This window comes from Lepisosteus oculatus, chromosome 3 (genome assembly GCF_040954835.1).
Source record: "Lepisosteus oculatus isolate fLepOcu1 chromosome 3, fLepOcu1.hap2, whole genome shotgun sequence".
NCBI classification, from domain to species: Eukaryota; Metazoa; Chordata; class Actinopteri; order Semionotiformes; family Lepisosteidae; genus Lepisosteus; species Lepisosteus oculatus.
The window spans coordinates 66685690-66708419 of NC_090698.1; the positions used below are offsets into that span (position 1 = coordinate 66685690).

The 22730-nt window shown below is 40.8% G+C and overlaps 3 protein-coding genes across 3 annotated transcripts in view; 1 reads left to right on the top strand and 2 right to left on the bottom strand.

Moving 5' to 3' along the window:
* Positions 1–6818, top strand: part of LOC102692592 (coiled-coil domain-containing protein 158) — a 29990-nt gene extending 23172 nt beyond the window's left edge. Inside the window, exons 18-25 of the mRNA XM_015363664.2 lie at positions 107–199; positions 371–475; positions 921–1069; positions 1362–1424; positions 2277–2344; positions 3003–3170; positions 4528–4632; positions 6678–6818. Coding sequence (XP_015219150.2) covers positions 107–199; positions 371–475; positions 921–1069; positions 1362–1424; positions 2277–2344; positions 3003–3170; positions 4528–4632; positions 6678–6751 — 825 coding nt within the window. The 3' untranslated portion in view covers positions 6752–6818. The remainder of the gene's footprint in view (positions 1–106; positions 200–370; positions 476–920; positions 1070–1361; positions 1425–2276; positions 2345–3002; positions 3171–4527; positions 4633–6677) is intronic.
* A 146-nt stretch (positions 6819–6964) lies between these two features.
* Positions 6965–12261, bottom strand: stbd1 (starch binding domain 1). The gene is made up of 2 exons (XM_069187391.1): positions 11814–12261; positions 6965–9881 (listed from the first exon to the last, which is right to left on the bottom strand). Exons 1-2 carry the CDS (start codon positions 12013–12015, stop codon positions 9085–9087), a joined length of 999 nt encoding a protein of 332 aa, XP_069043492.1. The 5' UTR covers positions 12016–12261; the 3' UTR covers positions 6965–9084.
* A 2469-nt stretch (positions 12262–14730) lies between these two features.
* Positions 14731–22559, bottom strand: zgc:158260 (protein FAM47E). The gene is made up of 8 exons (XM_015361781.2): positions 22347–22559; positions 21704–22082; positions 20897–21072; positions 19940–20102; positions 18931–19131; positions 17264–17407; positions 15324–15401; positions 14731–14961 (listed from the first exon to the last, which is right to left on the bottom strand). Exons 1-8 carry the CDS (start codon positions 22406–22408, stop codon positions 14830–14832), a joined length of 1335 nt encoding a protein of 444 aa, XP_015217267.1. The 5' UTR covers positions 22409–22559; the 3' UTR covers positions 14731–14829.
* Between the last annotated feature and the right edge of the window lie 171 nt (positions 22560–22730).

Consider the following 22730-nt stretch of genomic DNA (forward strand, 5'->3'; position numbering starts at 1 on the left):
CACCCAATCCCTCATACCCAGCACAACTTATTTTTTTAAAATTTATTTATGCCTCAAAAAGAGGTTCAGTTCACTTCACGGGCCTTGCTAACTTTGTCTCTCGCAGCTCTCCGAGAGATTTTCCGAATGCCAAGATTTAGTCCAGCGACAGGAACAAGAGGTCACGCGCCTGAAGCTTCAGTACGCTCTGGATGTGAAGGTACCAGGGCGTCCGGTTTCCTCTCTACGCTACGATTCCGTTGGGGATCGTAAGAATTAAACCCGATGAGCCCTTAAAAAACGCCTTCATCGCATTTGCGAATCGCGTCGCTGTCTTTCCCCGATGTTGATCTGATGACTGTTTTCTGCAATCGATCCACTTGCCATAAAGGAGCTCCAGGGACCAAACTTCAGAGCCGCTGGCGGTCAGCAGAGGCCCCCGTCCCACAGCTGCCCCTTTCCAGCCCCCCAGCAGAGCTCCGGGCACCTCCCTGCGGTACGTCTGGGGTTCAGGGAACATTACCGCTTTCAACTGTGTAAGACCTGAGATCACACATCAAATCTCCTTATTATTATGTCGCTTGGGATGTCATTTCAGTTGTATATCTGGAATCCCTTTGTCATATTATGTGCTTTTGGAGAAAGGCGCACTGACTTAGTGACCTTCAATCAAGAGGGCCTGTTTCACAGGGAGCTTGATTGAAGATCACATTTGGGAATGTTCATTTCAGGTTTTTGTCCGTCACTACCTGAGCATGCTTAATGATCACTGTGACGGCGTTTTCTTATCACATCTACAGTACGTAACATCTCTTCCAAGTTAACAAAATCTAAACATTGGTGCACGAGAGCAAACCATTTTCACCCCTTCACATCGGTGTCCTTGGATGGGGCTCCTAACGCATGTAAAATACACTGCGTCTTTATCGTTTCACGTGCAGCCCAAGAGCACAGTCCTTCAGGAGAACCCCACCCAGGAGCTGAAGGCTCTGGTGAAGGAGCTGAGGAGTGTGATTGAAGACGACATCAGCCCCTCTGCCCTTGGCAGGAGGAGGAAGTGTGAGCCAGAACAACCACGCACCCCAGCACTGTAAGAGTTTCCCTAGCCTTACAGCTCTTCTCTGGTAATTCTTGTGTCATCCCACAGTACAGCAGTAAATTCCTTTTTTTCACAACGCATAAAATGATGGTTTACAATTGAATTCACAGCTGTTTAAGAGGGTTTGTATTGGTGGTACACCATTTTGTCAACAGTTATTCATAATGTCAAACAAAGGGATAGATGACATAAAAGCAATGTCTGCCTAAGACATTTTCTCTTCTGTTTTCATAGAAAAACTAAGTACTTTCATAAGTGACATGAGATGGTGCCTGTCTTGTAGGAGTGAGGTGACGAAAGACAACAGTGCCAACAGCACACTGAATAGAGATAGCATAAGCAGCAGGTAAGAGGCTGTCTCAACCAGACAAAGGAAACTCCTCTATTAGAATGGCCAGACAAATCCCAAAACTGACTATTTACAAAGACTATAATAAAAAACTAAATTATTTCACATGCTAGAACCCCCAGATCATGCAAGCTATGTTAATTGGTGTCTCTTAAATTGTCCCTGTGTGTATCTCCAGCTTTGGTTAGCTTATAAGATACAGCTGTAAGGTGACTAATGAATTACTTTTTCATTACATGAAGCAATCGGATACTGTCCTGTAATTTGTTAAGGATTTGACCGTGAACCTTGTAATATACAACAAAAACACAGCAGTATCACTAGTATCACAAAATATACAGAGGCATTTGACCTTTTTAGGCAGTTAGAGTACTTCAGCTTAATTCTGTGAGCAAAACCACAGTTATTACTGCAGATGATCGCGCTGACGGGGATAAGCACTTTCAGAAGTTTATCTATAAAATATTCTCTTAGTCTAGGTCCTTATGCATTGTTACTCCATACTTTCAGGCTTAAAAAAAAACCTTAGGTGTGAGCTTTTCTTGACCACTTCTTGGAGCTGCCATTTTGAAGCTAGTAAATTTCGCGGTAGCTCGTTGAATGGCAAGTGTAAAAGAAATGCACCAGACGTGAACCTGAAGATGGCTTTTTGAGCTTGAATTGTGGCTTATGGGCTGCTGACGTATCTGGGCCAGTCGTGCAGTGCTGTGGCTTCAGAAACCCATCTGCAAGTTTAGCGCTCCCATGAATGTGTGGCTTGCTTTGCCTAACCACGGCTGCTTTTCAGTCCACGTCTCCCATGCTGCTTGCCACCTTCATTGTGGTCTGTGCCTCATGTGCTCCCTGCAGGGAGCCACTAACATTACACACTGCCGATCTCCACGAAGGAAATCTGCCCAGCTCCCTGGCTTCCCAGGGTAAGTGTTACAGCTCAGGTGCTCGGCATGCTTGGCACTGCTTCTCTGTTTCCTTTTTGCACAAAAAAACAACAACGAATCTCTCTTATGTGTGCTGTGTTTTCTGGTAGGTAATTTTGAATCTAAAAGATGCCCAGTGTGTGTTATAAATACTACCATGTAGTTTCACCTTGTATTTCCATCGGCCACGCTTAATAGCTGCTCCAGAGGGGAAACAGCTTCCGAAACGAATCGGCAATGTGGAGCCAAGTGTAGTATTCTGAATTCTGGATTTGTATTGGAAAAGTTGTGGGTTCAAATCCCAGCTGAGACATTGGTGTTGTACTTCACTTAAGTTGCTCCAGTAAAACACCCAGCTGTGTAAAAGGGTCAGACGTCAGACAGTAATGAGTCAATTAGAATCTTCAGTGTGCGTTAGAAGGAACCCTGATAAGAACACCTTATTGAAATTTGCCAGTTTTCAACACAAAAATGAAGTGGTCTTGTTTCCGTTTCATATTGATGGTGTGACTCGCATTAGAGAATGCACAAAACTATAAATTATGGTAGACTTTCCCTTTTTTTAGTGGATCTCACCTATGTCATTTGTTTTAGTGTGCGTTACGGAATTTGTTTAACCCTGATAAAAACGGGCTGGCGCCGGCCCTGTTGACCGCAGGGTTTGAGCTGTCCCTCCTGTCCGCCACTCCGCGCTACACCTCCTCACCGCGGGGCCGGCCCTCGGACCGCCGCTCGCCAGTGCACTCCCTGCTCACCACCCCGGCCCCGGTCCCCCGGCCACAGACAGAGAAGAGCCAGGAGCCCCCCTTCCCCGCCGACAGGATGGGTATGTCATCCCTGAGGTCTCGGAAGAGCAAATGAAAGCTGGCAAACAAGAGGAGGCCGTTCGACCCCTCTAGCCCTGGTGGTAGTGAGAACCGTAGATATCTGATCCTCATCCAGCTGTTTTTGAAAGACAGCAAGTCGACTTCATGGCTTTGTACAGTATCTCGTTCCAGTACTCACACAACCCTGTGGGTAGAGAAGTGCCTCCTTTTCTCAGTTTTAACTGAGTAGTTTCCATTAGTGCCCTCTGGTTCATGTTTCACTGTTCATTCTGAATAAATCCGCTCAGTCACTCAGTAGTCTGCTCCAGCCAAGAGTCAAAAGGATCACTTCCTTCTGCCTGGCAGTGCAGAATCTTCTCTGAAGGCCCAGAATGTATCTGGAATATCACCTGGATCTGCCGCATAAAAGCTCCTGACGGAGGCTTACAAAATTCTGCACCACGTGTTGTGGGGGAAAAAAAAGAAATGATTTTGCATGAGGTACATTAAATGGATTTGGGAGAATGGTATTCACAAGTCACCCATAGCTCAGCTTTTGACAAATCTTGTGAATTTCTAAAAGTGGAGCACTAAATTAATTATTAAATAGGTTTTTATGAAAAATAGTTTAGTACCATACCTCAGTTTTAAGAATTAACCTTAACACGTTTCATGTACAAAAGACATTTTCCCCTGAAGTTTGACTTCAGTGTTTGATAGATCTTGATAGAGCTAAAACCATGCTGTAAGAGTCCCAGAAACACTGACGCAATTTTAGAGTTCAGCCATCAGTTATCAGTTGTCCCTGGAGCGAGAGCTGCGTGTCTCTCTGTGCTGTAGTCTCAGGCTTGCACAGCGCTGAAGACTGGTCTTTGGCTGGAATTGCACGCTGACCTGGATGCTTTGACCTGTCCACTCCCTTCCACCTTATTATGATCTCTCCTAACATCCTCCTGTACCCACAACCACTGTACTCCTACACCACCACACACACATATAAGCCAAAATTGTACTGTCCCCTCGATAGCCCAGTAAAATTGTAACAGGCATAATAATATTTAATATTAATTAACCATACTACTTTTAACCACACTATTTTTTTGCACTGTTCCAAGAATTACCTTGCACTGTTTTTGTCATGTTAAATTTTCTCTGTTTGCGGAATTTTGCACAGTTTTCGATTACTTGATTACATGTTATTTATGTTATGTTATTACATGTTACTATTATTGCTATTGTGTAACTGTCTATTGTCTTATCTTCTGTCCTATTTATATACTGCACCTGAGTGACTAATGAGAAACACTTTTCATTATACTATGCACCTGTGTAAGTTTAATGACAAAGTTGAATTGAATTGAATGCTTTCCTTGCTAGCGGCGAGCGAGCAGATGAAAAAGACGGGGCAGACGTGCAGGAAGCTGCAGGGAAGACTTGACAGCCTTCAGAGCCTGGTGGAGGACCTGCAGATGAAGAACCAAGGTACAGACCGCAGGCCTCCTTCAGGTTCTACAGTATTTCTCTTTGCACATACTTAGGCTGCAGCCATTGTTTTCATTTTCCCCATTTTATCAGCCAACAAAAAAACGAACAAACAGGCCCACCCCTGAAGATGTTTCTTCTTTCTTTTTTACTTTTCAGCCTGGAATTAACCTCTTCTTCCCACTGTAACCTTTTCTAATGCAGGGACATATCGCTCTCCAGGCGTGCTGTGAACTGGAGATGATGTGGAGCTGGTTATTAGTAAATACTTAAAACGTGTGGGCTTGATGAAATGGGATACATAAACCCTAACATGAAGTGGGCTGAATCCATGAATGTTTAAATGAAATGAATGTTTTCAATGAAATTGGTAAAAATCTTTTTCAAAAATAGGATTGCATCACTTTTTGGGTAACTTCAATATGCCCAGATGGGCCTGATTTCCTAAGACTGACTCGGCCTTTTGACAGAGATTAAGCAGAATAATCACTGTTCAGCATAATTAAAAGGGCTGCATCATGGGACTTTCACTAAATATACTCTAATTGATCCTGCCACTGCAGATTCCAGAGGAATGCTTTTTATTCAGTACTGCAGAAATAGGTTCCATTTTTGTCATCTTTCTTTCACAAAAGATAAAGGACAGTAGAGAAGGCCTGCAGTTCCTGTCGTCTCGGACACACGAGAGATCATGGATTTGACGTTCAGGTTTCATATATAGAAGTGCCATGGTTGAAATCAGACCATATATGTCGTAAGTGAATAACAAAATTAAAAGCTGTTTCAGTACACAGTTGAGCCTGGCACTTGGCACCAAAAAAACTACGATTGTAATGGAGTTGAAACGCATGAAAACAAATCGGCAAAGAGAGAATTGTGATTTTAAATTCAGATGCATACAGAGGAACTGTACTGGTCAACCCTGCTATTAGGAGAGAAGCCTCTCCTTTCTGGTTTTTTATAATCCCCCAGAACCACCGGGGGTGCTTTGATCTCTCTCACTTGTGGCCTTAAAAACAGGTCGAAACAGCTGCTTACCTTCTGTCACCTCTAAAGGTCTGCACACAATGTAGAGATAAATCATTCACAGGAATGACACAGAACTGCCAACAGTCAGTGCCTGAGCTGCTAACCTGACATGTTCATAGATATATAGGCAAACATGAATGTGACCCTTTGTATCTTTCGTACGGCTTTAAAGAATTACGTATCTAATTTTCATTGATGCAGTGCACAATTACTATGTATAAAGTACCCGGTTACTCATTCAGGTGGTTAGCTGCATCAGCATGCACAGGCTCCCAAGGAACAAGTAATGGGTTTGTTCCATGCTGAAAAGAGGAGAAAGAAAACAACGTTTGGGCTGTGGAGCCTTCTTCAAGTGTGTGTTTACATACATGGAATAAACCTATTACTTGTTCCTTTGTTAATAATGCCAGCTTTTATTGTACTGAGAATAACTCAAAATTGTTTTGTGTAAACCAAATCACTTTTCTGTACATAGATGTTAAACTTCAATACTTCAATTTACAGAAAAGTACCTTTTAAATCTAACTGCAGCTCATCTTCCGAGAAGGACAGGTTTCTTATTTTCTCTAGCTGCAGGACATATCAAACAATTCTACCTTAGGTTTTAAAGAGTAACTCCATTAACAGTTGTAAAACTTGTCAGAACCTGCTCAGTACTTCTCAACCTAAAATTACTCAAATCTCCATATCAATGTATCTGAGCTTTATGTGTTTTACTCATTTTGAGTTTGAATTGAAAAACTCAAAAGTAACCATCTGATTACAATCGATGCGAAGGAGAAACTTTTCCTCATGTTTTAACTGTTGACCACTGAAGCAGCACTGGCCTTTAACCATTAGAGATTTATAGAGGAAGAAAGTTACATACCAGTAATCGCTTTGGTCACAGATTTCATGAAGAGGGAAAAAGGAGGGTACAGGTTATTTAATTATACTTAAGTATGGCACCAGTCATCCTCAAAAAATGGTTGTTTCTAAATCCAAAACTACCTCATATGTTCTCGTTCAATTTACAGAAATGTCTACGATGATCAAAAGCCAAGAAAAGAGGATGAAGAAAGTCAAGGACAGAGATGAGCTCTTCAGTTAATTTAGATTACCTGTTCTTTTAATGATTTATGTGCTGCATCCAAATAAAATCTGGTCATTTATCAGAATGGAAGGTGTGTGGTCATCATGTAAAAAAAAAAAGTCCCATTTTTGTCTCTTGTTCTCATATCTTGTGGTATCATCTGTACAGTTTACATATAGCACTTTGACCATGACTAGTAACTAAATGCTGAATTTTTTATATAAAGAGATCTCCAGTAAATCTATTTTTTATTAGATCAGACCATAAGGAGAATTGCATACAATGTTTTATTTATTTTACTCTTTGGTACAGACATACAAAGCTTGTTTTATACGTTTAAAATAAAGAGTTGCTTTCCTCCCCCCACAAAGTGTCAAATCTGATCGCTTTAATGCCTATACGTACTTCACTGCAAGCTGGAACGATGCAGCTCATTGACAGCTGGCCAACAGTCTAAACAGGGTTTTACTCATCATCACACCTAGTACTGATACAAAGTACAGTTGGGATGCCTAAAACCACAAAAATAGCAGAAGTCAACTGAGAATGGTAATGTACTTCTGCCCTACTCAGGTGTCCAGCAATTTTGAGTGAAGCTGCATTATTATATTAAAGACAAACCCTCAGACAGTTCTCTTAATTCAACACCGGTTGATGTCACATATGTTTATTAGTACCATGAAGATTGAGGTCTTTCATCCAATATTACAAAAAATAATTAATATTAATGAAATCACCAGGGCAATTAACATCTTTGCTATTAAGACTTGATGATTTTAAATGGCAACATGACCGATTCCATTCATTTCCTATGACTGGATGAGATTCTCCTGTTTCAGCTCATCCCTTTCATTCTGAAGCCAGATTAAAAGATTAAAGCCTGCGCCAGTCATGAAGGTTGACCAATTAAAAAAAAAAAAACACTCCGGGTGAGGCAAAATGATTGCACAATCTAAACTTTTAAATACCCTAACAAAGTAATCATATTTACAACACACTGTTACTCAGGATGACTCAGAACAAGAAACGTTACACTAGATACCAGTTTTGTGAAACCTTTATAGCTCTGGGTCAGTTAAATATAAAAAAAAGTTTGATTTCTCAAAGCAATATCAAATTCTTGTTAATTCGCATCAGAGGTTCAGAAGAACCCCTAGTTGATAAAATGAATAACAGCTCAGTCCTGTGCTTTTACAAGAGTGGTCTATATACATTTATAAAACAAAGGGGAAAATGTTCAAAATTAGATAAAACTACTCTACATTAACCAAAGGAATATGCCAACTTAAGTAATTAAAATTTGTTTTGTGACATAACCGAGAGAAAATGAGTCTTCTCATTTTTAAGAGAGGTGGGTCTCTGATCAACACAAAGATTTTGGAGACACAGTGATATTGCAAAACGGCTTCTGGCTCCAGGTCTTTATGGCCCCAGTACCTGCTGTTCTTTTCTCTTCCAGCCAAGTATATGATTAACCGATAACGGCTTTCAATTCTGGAACTGCTAGACTTCACTTGCATAGATTAAAAAATAATAAAAGCTTCCATCAGATTAGTTCAATTAAAACTAAACAACCAACACTCCACCTGGAATTGAAAAGCAGCAGACACCCTTCACCAGTTTACACTGGGGTCCACATGCCTACTGCAGCTCTGGCCCTGGAGATCCACAGTCTTCCCATCTCTTTTAATCCGTCCAGCTTCTGAATGACTTAATTAGATCCATCAGTTCCTTAAATCAGGAGAGGAGGTGTTAACCTGCTTTGCAAACCTCTGCTCATTGGCCATTTAGGGCTTACTATAAAACACGCTGCCTGTAGCTCTCCAGGACCAGACCCCTGGTTTGAATAAGGGGAATGTAAGGACTCTCATGGTACTTTAAACTCTTTTTAGCATTAGGGTTTAAGTAGCTTAGCCAAGCTAGTTGCAGTTTTAGATTATACTGCCCTTCATTACAGAGATCACATGGAACACTCCCCCCATCCTTAGATCACAAGAATATCTACACTTATTTCACCCCTGCCGTTTAGCAGAACAGAAAAAGGTCACAAATATTGCCAGCAAAGGTTCACTTCTCCACTCTGGTAATGACTGTTTCACAAATGCTACATCATAACACCACAAGAAATAAAATACATCTTCAGTTCAAATGCTGGGTTGAACTAAAGCTATTATCCATTATTCCATTGCGGCCATACCCTAGCAGCTAACATCTGCCTCCAGAAAGAAAAAAAAAGAAAAGAAATAAACCTCCAGCCTAATGCAACTTTAATGCCCAACTCAATACGATAGTGAAAGCTTTCAAGGCAACAGCTACACGACCCTGTTCGTGCTAACGGGAATACCGCCTGCTCAAAGGTAGCCCCACCACTTGTGCGCATGAACCTCCCGGCCAGTGTCGAGCTGCCTGTTGGAGCACTCCTCCCAGCGACAGATCTTCCCGTCTTCCACCAGCACGAACTTCCACTCCACTTCGCAATCCGCCGGGAGCGCGATGGAGTCGCCCCAGAAGCCTTCCTTGTCCTGGCTCAGCGGCACGTAGCGCCCCCAGCTGCCCAGCCCCTCGTGGCTCCCCGTGACGGCCAGCAGCTGGGAGGGGGAGCGGGTGATGTAGTGCACCCGGAAGCTGACCCCCACGCTCTGCGGCATGGGGGGCACGGCGGCCACCTTCTTGCCGACGGGATCCGACTCCGGCAGGCCGGGGGCCCGGGATTCGTCCGCCGGGTTCTCGGCGAGCTGGGGGGGTTCCGAGCCGGCGTTCTGCCACGCGGCGGGCCCGTCCGGATCCACTTCGTCGCGAGCCTCGCGGCCCTCGGTCCCGTCCAGCCACTCGTTGTCGTTCATCGTCGCCTCCATGATGCTGATTTCCGTCTTCCCGCAGCCCGGCTCCGGCTTGGGGCTCCCGTCCACGCCCTTCTTCCCCGGAGCCGGGGACTGGCTCGGATACTCGCCGGGGTCGGGCGCGGAGCTGGAACGGCACGCGTCGGTGGGGAGCTGGTCCGCTTCATCGGCTGCTGGAGCGCGGGGGCGAGCCCCTCGGACGATCGCAGCGCCGGAGGGGACGTCTGGAAACGCTTCCCCTGCCCTGGATCCTGCAACGCAGTTGTCCTGGGACACAGACACCCGGCCTCCATGTCTCTTTGGCTGATCTAGAACAGAAACACGTACAGTAGGTGCCGTCAGACGGACGGCGGTGATGATGATGATGAGATTTGGAGGATACCACAATGCCTCATTTCAGGTGGGGGGTACACAACGGTGGTGGAGGGGAGTCCCCATGAGCTGTAAAACACTCCGATTGAAGTGTCCAGAAAAGACCTACCCAAGTGTAAGGAATCATTTATCCTCTTTATCCACTGCCTGAAACTCACAGTAACTAAGGCACAGCTGGCCAATCCTGACCATCTCTCAGCTTGGCTGTTAAACTAAACCAGCAGTTTACTTAACTCGACCAGTTTAACTAATCCCACTGGCCTTCCAGGGTTGAAACGTTGGAAACTTTCCGGAAAAATATTCATTACCTTGTCTAAACCAAGGTAATGTCCATCTAATTAACTGTGGATAATTCATAAACTACCAAGCATTCTTCAGCACTTTCATGATTTTTGCATTAGATAGATAAAAAGATACTTTATTAGGTTTCTATGAACACAACCCCTCCACACACACACAGTGGTGCTCCACAAAAGCAGCTAAATTATATTTTAAATCACTCGTTTAATTTCAGCTTTTAGCAAACAGACTGAAACAATCCAAAAGCCTTCTGAAAAATGCAATAACATACAGTATCACCCGACTTCTCCAGCCAGATGGCCTGCCCGCGTTTCCTCCCAACTCTGACTGGTTTTTAGATTTAGGTTAGTAAGCCCTTTGCGCGCACACACACACAAAACCTTCAGCCTCGCCCTTCTTTCAGTACCGCTCCGAGCCACAGCTCCAGTGCATCACCAAGCTGCTGTCTGACCCCCCTCTCAGCTCCTGGAGAGACCCGGGACTTCACTGCCCCGAAGACACTCCCTCAATGCGCTGAACGGGGCTTTAAGCGTTTCTGCAACATTTTAAATGACCGTTCAGCAGTGTTATTGTCGATATCCGTTCCATTAGAAAAAGTCGCAGACCCGTCAAATTTGGGTTTCCAGACTCTTTATAAGGATGTGCGGTTATATAAAGACAAATGCTGAAGGCTTTCAAAGAATGCTGAGGAAATAAACCCAATGTAAACATTTTGCACAGTTTTTCCCGCGATTCGAAAAAATAAAACTGCACCGTAAAAAAAAAAACACATGGGAAGCGTCGAGAAAGCTACTGTATGCCTATACTGTAACGAAAAGTTACATCTGTCTGATAACGTCTTACAGCCCGTCACCAGTGATTTGAACTGGAAACGCTTGAAGTCGCATTACGTTTACGAAACGCAGTTTGTTCGCAGAAGGAAACTGGGGTCGTTCACCCTTCCGAGTTCAACCTTTGAAACGCCACACAGATCCTGAATGTAAAACGTATTTTTTTCCCCCCAAAAAAACGTGAATGAATGGCGAACGTTTCCAATACTCGTCTACGTTGACGTGGTGTTACGGAGTGAGAGTGTGGGTTACCCATACCAGTTGGGCGGTTTATTCTGTACGGTGCAGGTGAATGAAATACGGATTAATCCGGAGATTTTACATTCCTCCAAATGCTACGGTAGTTCCCGATCCAGCAATCATAAAAATACATTTTTACGAAGCCGAAGGTCCATGGTGAAATCTAATTTATAGTAGAACTATTGAGAAACGATCACAAAATGCTACTCAACCTTTCCTTTTTGGAAGTACTACGTAGTATGTCTTCCCCCCCCCCCCCTCACAACGAAGAAGATTGAGCACTGACGTTTTCGTTAATATAACAGCTCCTGCAACCTACAGTACGAGACAACGCGTTCATCGGGGGTGAACTGACCTCCCAACTCGAATATGCACAATCGCAAATCGCCTTTTCCTTAAAGAGTAGCAGGTGCGAACTGCAAAGCCAGCGCGTCCCTCTGCGTGAATGCACATCTCGGAAGACCGCGGTTCCCCCGAAATTACTGCGTCCATTTTTACCTGTTGACTCCGGCTCGCATCGACTGTCTTCTTCCCTCTCGGCTTTCACACTCTCCTTCCCCTCATCTTCCTCCTCGGCCGCTCCGTGTCCGGTTTCTTTCCGTCTCCGGCCGGCCAGACTTCTGTAAACAATGAATAAAGCCCACACAGACAGCATTACAATAATCCCCCAAACCAGGGATGGCTCGTACCCTCCAATCATGTCCCCAAAAGAACTAATCTCAGGTCAATCTACGGCTGCTGGGGTGCTTTTCTTGAAGCTGATTACTGGGACATCTGCAGCTCGGTGGCCAGCGTTAATAGGCTGAATTCACTCCCCCTGTCCTCCCGTCTAATCCGCCTGTCGGCGCACGTCTCTTCAGACCCCTGCTGCGACGCAGCTAAAGCGCACCGCAATCAGGTGTTTCCCCCAGCAATTGGCTAATTCACGGCGGGCCGGCTGGCTCACGAATGGCGTGCAGGGAAGATACAATCCTCAGGCAGGGGCAGGCGTGAGAATTTAGAAGCGCACGATTGTGTACAAGACACGCTTTTACGCGTGAACTGTATTCTGACGATAACGGGGAAATGAAATGGACCTTCTGAATTAAAACCTGCTCACTTGCAAACGGGGCAGGGTCGCTGGCCTCTTGACCATCGTGCGTCAGCAAGAAACACGGGGACTTTTATTCGAAGTTCACAGATAAATAAGACAAAAACCGTGGGCCATTTCAACGTTTATATTGGTGTGTATTAAATCACTGGATGCAGTCACTTAATTCGCCAGATATCGTATGTTAAAATATTCTCTGCACACGCCGTTTTTATGAATTACCAGGATTGATCGATATTTATTAGAGTAGTATTAGAATCGTATTAGTATTCCATAACACCTGGGGTGCAATCAGGCTTGGTATTTTGTAGGATGGTTGAACTATACTTGAAGAGATACGGAAAATGTTGTTTGGGCTTTATTACCATCACATAAGTAAAACCCTCGATAGCTATACTCCCTCCACTGACAAAGTCGCAAAAAAAAATTAAAATGCCGAAACCTAGTAAAGCTGGGTTTGTCACCTCGCTAGAACAAAAGTTTTTCAATTTGCAGAAACAATACGTCTCACGCAGTGAAGCTGGTTGCTGGGCAGCGGCCCCGGGCTATATTTACTTTAGATATTCATATAATGGTCAGTGTTTAAGTCAGAGTTAGATGGTTTTTGTTTGCCTCTTCTGTGTCTGTATCCCTCCCCTGTCAACGTATCCCATCCTCCTCCGCGCAAACTGTACAGCAGACGACAGTCCTCACAGTTCGTCCAAAAACCCCTCAATTACCACACGGGCAGAGGCCATGGGTTAAATTTAAATTCAAAGAGCTTTCTTGACATGCCCGATGCCAAAGCTGAAACCATTAACACCACATTTACAGACATTTACAGAACAAACATATTACTGAACATTAACAGACCAGACAAAACGTTATGTGAGGCAGGTTCTCTGTCTGTTCTTCAAGCTGTGACAGGAGATAAACTGGACTGAAGCTCTGTTGAGATCCCCCCCTCCCAGAAAGAATGGCTAGAGGAATAAAAACTGTACTTATGTGATTTAGGGTCTCGTTGCTGGTCTGTGGGTGTGTCCATAGTTCTAGCATCTTAACATGTCTAAAATTGTTCAGTTCCATTCTTTTATGGCTGATCCTGACAATGAAAAACGTATTAATAGAAAAATCATGCAATGGCCTCTCCCATTGTATTGTTTAAAAATGTTCAGGAGACTCACTCTTTTTAAATTACATACTTTGAGGAGATATCTTTAAGAAAGTAATTAAAGGGTAAAGAAGATTCTAACTGCTTACCTTAACCCTGAAAGTGTAATTGACCTTTTGTATCATTTATTCCACTGGGCATTGACATAATTCGCTGAAAAAAAATGGAGTGAACCAGTGAAACTGTTTTTTTGCCAATATTGAATTGATATTGAATAGTGAATTCGCAATCAAGTCCTTAGTCCTTAGTTCTGATTCATAGTACGAGTTGCTCTAGAGAGCAGTTTTTCGTTGTTTAGCATAATCTTTCTCCATTCTCTTTCTAAGGAGCAAGAGCAGGCTTTTCACTCAGAGGGAAAATGATTTTCAACTACCTAGTGTAATTTGCAATTAAACTAAAAGGCTGAACACATCAATCAGTAGACCTCATCGTCGAAATTCAGTAAGTGTTCATAATCTCAAGGTGGAGTATGTCAGGGTTCCCAACAGGCTACAGTTAATCACAAATTAATTTACTGAACTGCTGCACTCATTTATGATCTAATACAAACTCATCATGTCATGACAAGTCTTAAAGGCACTGTGAGTTTAACAAAGAATGTAACAATTGAAACACAGTTAAGAAAAGGAAAAAAAGTCATGCAAATGGAAACTGTTACATTTAACAAAGTAGTTAGCCAGGTGAAGTCTTTAAAGATACAGGGAATGTTTCCAAAGCCTATTCTGACCTGGTGGAGGGAGACATCCTGAGATCACCACACCTGGGACCTGCAAGTCTGGAGGCAGGATTATGGAGACATTACCATCCCCCATCCCTACGGCAGAAGAAGAATCCAGTTGCAAAGGATGTGTAGGAAAAGTGCTGGCAGCCAAAACAAGACCAGACATTTCCTGTGATCTTTGACTCTAAAGTTTGTTGACTGATGAGCAAATTATTGTCTCCCTTGAATCATCCTTCATTATGCATGAAAAAAATCATCATTAATTCTTGCATATCAATAGACACAGATGTCTTTGTTAAACAATGAACCTGTTTGGTACAGTATGTGGCAATGCTGGTTGAACTGCTGACAGTGCTTTCAAGAACAAGTTCTATGAAATGTCATCCCAGAGACACAAATACAATTTATGGTTTTAAGTAATATGTATTCAGATTTGCATTACAAGTACGCAATAAACACAACACAGACTTTTTTAGGAGCTAATGAAGAGTGTATTTTAACAAAGAGGAATGTCACAAGCACAGACTGCAAATAATATCAATACAGAGTCATGCTACAAATATGAAGCTGGTCTTGCATGTGTTGCTGTTGAACCGAGAGCACCAGGTCCGTTTCTGTTTGCTTTGTTGCTATCCTTTTGGAACTTTTCTTTTTCATCCTCTTGTGTAAACAGCTTCTGGAGAAACTGAAAAGAGAGAGCTTCAGATGAGCATGATAAATAACACAACACAACAAGTCTCTGTAGTGTAATTGTATTTATACATATTCACTTTGACACAGGAAGAAGGTTACAAGATTTTTAAATTGCAGGGATGTACACTGTAGAGTATAGTGTATATGGAAGTAGCCTATGCTTTTGAACAACCTAGTTATCATTTTTGGACAATTACTGTTGGACAACTACTCTGATTTTCTTATTCAAATAAGAAGGAGGAATACAATACTTTAGCTGCTGAGCCTGAAGAAGACACCTGAAGCCCTTCATAAGCCTCATCAATGGCAGTTGGTGTTGTATAAAGTGAGATGAAAATGTGCCTCTGTTCTCACCATTGGCTCCCGCATTCCTTTGTTGAGAATGAACTGCTTGAAGGCCAGTGTCCCATGCATCTGCTTCAACTCTTCATCCTTCATATGAGGATAAAGAACAGTCACGTGATTTACAGGCACTGCTTGTGTTATCAGCGGTGTGTAGAAACCAAGCAACAGACCAATTAACCCATGGTTATGGGTAAACAAAATTAATCTCAGTGTCTACAGTTTCCATAATTCTCAAAATTCTACTTATCTGCTTTAAAACAACCTTTGAAAAAACATCAGCTCTTGAAAATTTACCACAGATTGTTTTCAACACCTCTTTGGAAAGGATAATTTACATTTACTAAGCAAAACCAAGAACATGGAGGGAAATATATTTATAACTACAAATGAAATAAATAATAAATTAATAATAAGGACCAGGAGTCCTTTAATTTATTTTAATTTGAAAAGCTTTTTACATATGCTCATGTGGATTCATCTAAAAAGTTCTGACGTTTTAAATGGTGGTCACATGAAAGAGCAATTTTATAAGATTTCTTATTAAATGTTTGCAGAATCATTATATATTTTTTATAACCAGAATCATGCCAATATCATTATCAATAAGATCTATCTACACTAGAATGACAGAACAATCAAGTATAGGTTTTAGCATTTTTTAACTTAATTTCTTTGTGATTTATTAGACCTTTACTGCAGCACGTGTTATTAAAAACCACTTTGCGTGCCAATAATGGAAGGCGTGCTAATTATTATTCGAGCATTTTAGACATCTTTAGGTTCAAATAGCTTAGTTACACATCTAAAAACATCAGCTCACAACCTTTGAAAGCTGTAGCTCTCATAAGCCTCTCAGACAAAGAGAACATTAGAACATTAGGTGAGAAAATGTGAATGACCCTTGGACTAAAGGGATTAACAATCCTATGTATGTATGGGATTAAGATCTAGTCTCTCCTTGAGAGGAAAGGGAGGTCAAGGACTTCACAGCCCTGCACTGCAGTCTTCTGACACTTCTGTGCAGTTTCTCTTATGGTCAAGTGAAATGATGTTATCTTGAATTTAAACCAAGGCATGAGAACCAATGGATTTAGATGCCTGTGACAGAATGAAGTAGTTTTCACAATTGGCTAAACTATTCACTGTACAATTCATGAATGTGGTTAAAGTAAAAGATACTGTAAGCATTTAATTGCACTTGTGCATATCACAAATAAATTGGACTGAACTGAGATTACATGTTTTTCTTCGTAACTTCATACATTTTTTAAATCTGGTAAGAATAATCAGAATGTACTGTATATAACATTTGGTATATTTATTTAACATTATTAACATTATTATTATTAATAACATTATTAACATCTATTGTTATTGTTGTATTGTTGTAATTATAATTGTGTCCTGTCTTGTGAAATTTTCTTATTTATTGTTGTAGTCTTCTTATTTATTGTTATTGTCATCCTGTAAAGCGCTTTGAGAAGCCACCTTTAAAGGCGCTATATAAAATAAAGTTTATTATTATTATTATTATTATTATTATTATTATTATTATTATTAACATTAACATTATTTACATTTATGGGTAAACAAAATTAATCTCAGTGTCTACAGTTTCCATAATTCTCAAAATTCTACTTATCTGCTTTAAAACAACCTTTGAAAAAACATCAGCAAAACATCATCATAGTATCTATCTATAGCCATTACAGTGGGTTTTAAATGAATGAAGTGCTAAATTAACAAAGAAGAAAGCATTTTATAAAATAACTGGAAATGTTTAACTCATGATTTTATATATACAGGATATTAGTCTTTTTAAACATAAACCATGATCTATACTGAGATATCACACTAGTCAGCTTTTACACTGATCACTAAGTTCCAAAGGAAGAGAAAATTCAGTGTAAGAAATGAGAGGCTTGAACCAGCACAGCAGATAAGATCACCTTTTCACTTGGTTGATTCATTGAAAACTGCTTTTCTTCAGAGATTATCTTTGGATCTTCTAGCGGTTCATCTGCATTTCTTTTTTTCCATGTTTTAGGATCTAGATACCATGCTCCATATTTTATCTTCACCCCACATGACGTCTATAAAAAAGTGACATAAAAATGCAATATTCAAATGCTTTGAAGCGATCACATACTGAAAGTTTACCATAGATTAAGGTATTTTCCGCAATATGAGCTGCAATTAGCACAAACACAATCAACGTGCTGAGGCGTATGGAAGTACAGTATGTTCAGGTGTTTGTGTTTTACTATGATGGCATTTATTATTCAGGTGTTTTGTTTACTTCATCTCCGGTCTCAAATATTTCCCCAAACAAAGAAACAACCTACACTAACTTCAGAACCACTCTTTATTTTAAATCAACATGCATTATAGAGAGCATTCTGATGTCTTCTATCTCTGTGTGGTATGGAAACACGGACATCCTAACAAGGAAAAGACTTCAACGCATTGTTACCTACTGTAGGCCTCAAAGATCGCTCTCTCTTCAGTTGAATCCTTGTACACGCAACGTACAGTACCACTATATGCGCTAACAAGATTATTGCGGATCCATCTCACCCTGCGCACGACTTATTTCAGCTGCTCCCCTCAGGTAGACGTTTCAGATCACTGACATCCAAAACTTCCCGTTTCAAGATCAGCTTCTTCCCAACTGCAGTTAGGCTGCTCAACAAGTAATGTGCCCCCAACAATCAACACCTTAGTATTGTGCTTTATGACCTGTGTCACATTTCAATAGTGATCATTTAATATCTTTTACTGACACCTACAGGTGACAATTAAAATAGTCATTTTTTTTTCATAAAGGCAACTGTCTGGCTGATATTTATTATGTTGCTACTGTTTTTAAATTGTGTTCATTTTTGCCTTCTTTCAAAATTCAAATTGAGTTATTTAACACTTTGAAGTTAGGTTCAGCCTTAAGCACTTTCCCCTCTACTGGAAAATTGTGAGCATTTCATAGTTCCAGTTTCAATTTACTGTAAGATCACATGCTCAGATGAAACTAGTACTGCACAATCTTTAAGGCTGTTTAATTGTAGCATACTCCATTACAGTACTGAAATATTCACTTAAGTAATGCTTCGGGACTCATTTCTATTTATCCAACAGAAACCAGCATGTTTTAACTTTTTTCTGCAGTAATTCTTTTATAAAAATGACATTTCTGACATACAATCATTCTCAATGAAAGTATGCGATTTCCACCAGATTTTGGTGTCAATGAAAGAACAAAATAAAAACTTTAAATACAAATTTGATTTACTTATAAGCACTTTTTTAAAACAGGAATAAAATTTATGAGGATGTGAACTTCTTACACTATAAAAGACCATGTATACTCATATCTCAAGTTTAAAAAAATCAAAAATATTAGTAATTCCTGAAGCTGTAACAATAAATGAAACCCACATGAACTGGTCCTCCACAGAGCACGCACGAGCAGAGACTCATAACCTTCAGCAAGATATAGCTTTCATGTACATGTATAATAATGGCTGACCTGTGAGAAGCCAAGCCAAACAAACTCTCAGCTGATATCACTGGTAGCTGCTCATTAGAGTTTATTACGGAATATTCATGAGGGTGATCCTACCTTCTCTGCTTTGATATCTCTTGAAAACTTTGTTTCGGATGCAGTCTCCCGAGGTAGTTCTTCCACAGACATCCGGAGCTCTGCAGGAACACTGTTCAGTTCCACCACCTGGATGGGAACTGTGAAGGGGGGCTTGATCTCGTAGCCACTGCCAAAAAGGCTCACGAGAGTGGGCTCGTCAATGTTATTGCTCTCTCCTCCCTGCGAAGTGCAACCGTTTTAGTAGTTCTCTAGAAAACGCGGCTGCGTCTTCAACAAAAAAAACTTAAATGTAACCCCCCCCCCCCACCAACACACACATGCACAAAATCTGTAAGGTCTTCTGTCACAAGACATTCCGTTAACCCAATATCCAGGAGACTGTGCATGTCTCTTCTGTGGATTTAAATGTACTGTAAACTCGTGTGCCTCACTTTAAGATAGATTTTAAATTTAAAGGATTCAAACAGGTATTAAAAGTAGCTGAGTACAATTTTACTCAATACTACAGACACATGCCATTTATGGCAGACACATTTTATTTTGCACATGTCAACACAAACATAGTCTATAGTCTTAGTAGTACATTTCCAGGCTGCAGGATCCATCCTGAACAGCGTGAGCACACTTACATTGAGTCTGCCCCATTGTTCTCCAATTTTTAAACTAGAGCTTACTCACAATGACAGAAGCACACTCCTCAACATTTTTTGTAAAACAATTATTGAACAGATTTCTACTGAACAGAACAAGGGAGGAGTCTAACAGCTTTTAACAGAAACATTGAAAATGTCAACAGTGAAGACAGAGGAAAAAGCGAACTATGAATACTCAAAACCTATACATTTTTAAAATGTATAAAATATTTTCACCTTGTTTTGTACTACAATATATTGTTGGCCGTAACTCAGATTCATTTTCAGATTTTTCACAAATGAAAAACACCTTCATATTTAGGATAAAACACAGCAGAATCAGTGATTTTGGAGCAATTTCATACAGAAGTACAGTCATGAACAGTGACACTTACCAAAGAAACAACCCAGTCACAGAACTCCTTTGTCACCTTTTTAATGTCCTCATCATGAGATGGAGAAGGCAGCCTTTTCACTTTTACCTTCCCGTCATCTTTTGTAGAATCTTCTTTCAATGGAAGCCATTTATAAGGATTTTTTTGCTTTGAGTCATCAGTCCTAGGGACCCCAAAATGCGTTGGAAGTGATTAAAATAGGATAAAGCTGTTTGTTATGTAACAATAACATTTGTGAACATAAAACAGTTGCTCCTTAGAGGTGTGTATAAAAATATGAATTCTTCATTCAAAAGGAAGAGTTTTTACTGGTAAATTGTATAAAAAGTACATAACTATATAACAATATCAGGAACTGTTTGATACATTAATTATTTGTTTCTGAATTAAGTGTAATGTTAACAACAAAAAAAGACATATTTAGAAGTCATCAATAATTTATACTGGGGAAAAAATCCCCACATACAATTTTGGAAATGCTTATTGAAACAGTATGTGTACTGTGCAAATTCCACATTAATAGATGAATATCCTTTTTGTGAAAAGGAAATGGTAAGCAGCAGAACATTGTATTACATGCTACAATGTCACTGGTTGTCAGAAAGATCTTAACCACCTCTAGGTTTATGTAAAAACGATGTAAAAGTCTGATACGATTGCAGAGTTTTAAATATGTGGTGAATACAATGTCTCTTGAGAAGGAACATACACATGATCCGAGACATCAAAATTTTACTCAATAAAAAGAGGATTATTTTAAGGTAATTATAAGAAAACACAAAATATAATGCTGTGAGTCCTTAACAGCTAGAACATAAAAAGATATAAACTTATGCCCTGACATAATGGAATTATACATAAAAGGTCTATAAAGGTATCAATCTACAAATTCGACATACTGTAGATCTCAGTAAAGCCAAGTAAGATTAAACCTCCGTTCAGTGGAAGTATACTTGCATGACACTGGTGGAATGTCTCGTGCTCAGATTTGACCCTGATGGGTTTAGGTTCATTCTTTCACACTGGCTGGACGAGTCCTCCTCATTCTTTTCTTCAAGGTCTGGAGTGCAAGATCCTAACTCATTGGTCAAATGCATCTCTGGGTCAAGGACATCTACTACCTTGTCCAAAAGCTAGATGAGATAATGGCAATCTATCAGCAGTGGAAAGTGACAGACAAAGGAAAGTATCAAGCCTGCAGTCACATGGCAAAGATCATAAACCTGTCAGAGTCAACCCACAATTTTTTTAATTTATTTAATGCAAGTAAGGTTAAGTGTTTGTTGCATTTCAAGCAATCTAGAAATAAGTATACCATATCAAAAACACACACTCTTCTATAACAGTTACAGTTAAGGAGGAAGTTAGAATAAATTTATAAACACCAAGATAAAGGTAAAAACGCTTTTAATTGAGAACTGATTACTGACCAGAAAACAGTACAGAAGAAGGGGTGAATGATCAGATTGCAGTAGATTACTAGAGGAAGCTGCATGAGAACCACAGCTTTTCCTCATTTCCAGCAATGATTTAGATTCTGCTATAGTGAGTTAAGTTGCACAAGGTAGAAATAAAATCAATCTTGAATATCAGATGGAAAACACTGAGCTTAAAGAAGCTGCTGATAAAAACCATTTATACTGACACATTACTTTCATCTTCTATGAACCTTGGAATGTCTAGGTGTAGAACTGACATTAGAGGAGGTTAAAGCATTGCAATGCACTAGTCATGTGTTTCAGCACTGGAGGCACAGAAACGTACCTCTGGACACATGCCCTCCTCTAGGTGGGGATAGAGAGCGAGTGGGTGCTGGGTGAGTCCGTACTCGACCTCGGCAATGTGCTCCCTCCGGGCCTGCTGCATCGGGGTGAGTTTCGAGAAGCACACCTGCTGCTTAGAGAATCTCTTCCTGGGCATCTTTTCGCTGGTGCTGAAGGAGGGCTCGGCTCCGTGGATGACAGGAACAGGGCCCTTCTGGGGCCGGGTGAAGTTCTCATCCCCTACAGGAGGTGGATACCCATCTCGGACATCATCCAGCCCGGGTTTTAAGAACAGCCAGCAATGCGAATTCAGGGCTCCAGAAAGCTGCTGTTTGTTCTTTGTCTCTTTGAGATATTTTGTCTTTAGCCTTTCCTTGTACCTGCAGATAACAGTTTATATGAATATTATAACTTATTTGGAAGCTTGCATTTTGTTTACTGATTCTAATATTTTAATTAGGAATTAGAAAACCTCTTAATTCAATAACCCAGAGTACTCTGATTGATTGATAATCAACAGCAGATACATGTTAGCATAAACAAAGCTCATCACCTTCCAGACCTTAACCAAACATGTTCTGTTATATATATATATTTTGCACTGTTTTAAACACAAAGTTGAACTAGATAAATAAATCTTTTACCATGGGTGCCGTCGAACTGTGCTTTCCGACTGAGCAACGGGAAATAATCTTGTACCACTCATTTAAAACTGTTTCAGTAGGAGTCTTCATAAAAATCCACGCCCAAACTAAGAAGGTAATTTAGACATACATATCTTGCATTAACAAAAACAGAAGTCTGAGCACAACGACACGACTGACAAGCGAGTCGGACTGTACACAGCGTCGTTGCTAGGAAACGGTGAAGTCCCCGGATGTTTTTTCCTGGTCTCTCCTGGTACTTAGTTCAAACAATTGAGGCGTAGATTAGAGGACTTCCTTTACAGATCCCATACACTTGTGCGAAACACCAGTTTTACTCGTTTATGCAATTTGGATAATTTTTGCAAGGGGTCGGTCCTTAAC

What these genes read in the sequence shown, in the direction of transcription:
- stbd1 (XM_069187391.1), bottom strand. Translation starts at nt 12,015, where the DNA reads ATGATTGGAGGGTACGAGCCATCCCTGGTTTGGGGGATTATTGTAATG. An exon ending in ATGCGAGCCGGAGTCAACAG is followed by an intron (nt 9,882 to 11,813) that starts GTAAAAATGGAC and finishes TTTCTGTTCTAG; the next exon opens with ATCAGCCAAAGAGACATGGA.
- zgc:158260 (XM_015361781.2), bottom strand. Translation starts at nt 22,408, where the DNA reads ATGAGTGGTACAAGATTATTTCCCGTTGCTCAGTCGGAAAGCACAGTT. An exon ending in GTGACTGGGTTGTTTCTTTG is followed by an intron (nt 19,132 to 19,939) that starts GTAAGTGTCACT and finishes TGCACTTCGCAG; the next exon opens with GGAGGAGAGAGCAATAACAT. An exon ending in AAGGAATGCGGGAGCCAATG is followed by an intron (nt 14,962 to 15,323) that starts GTGAGAACAGAG and finishes CTCTCTTTTCAG; the next exon opens with TTTCTCCAGAAGCTGTTTAC.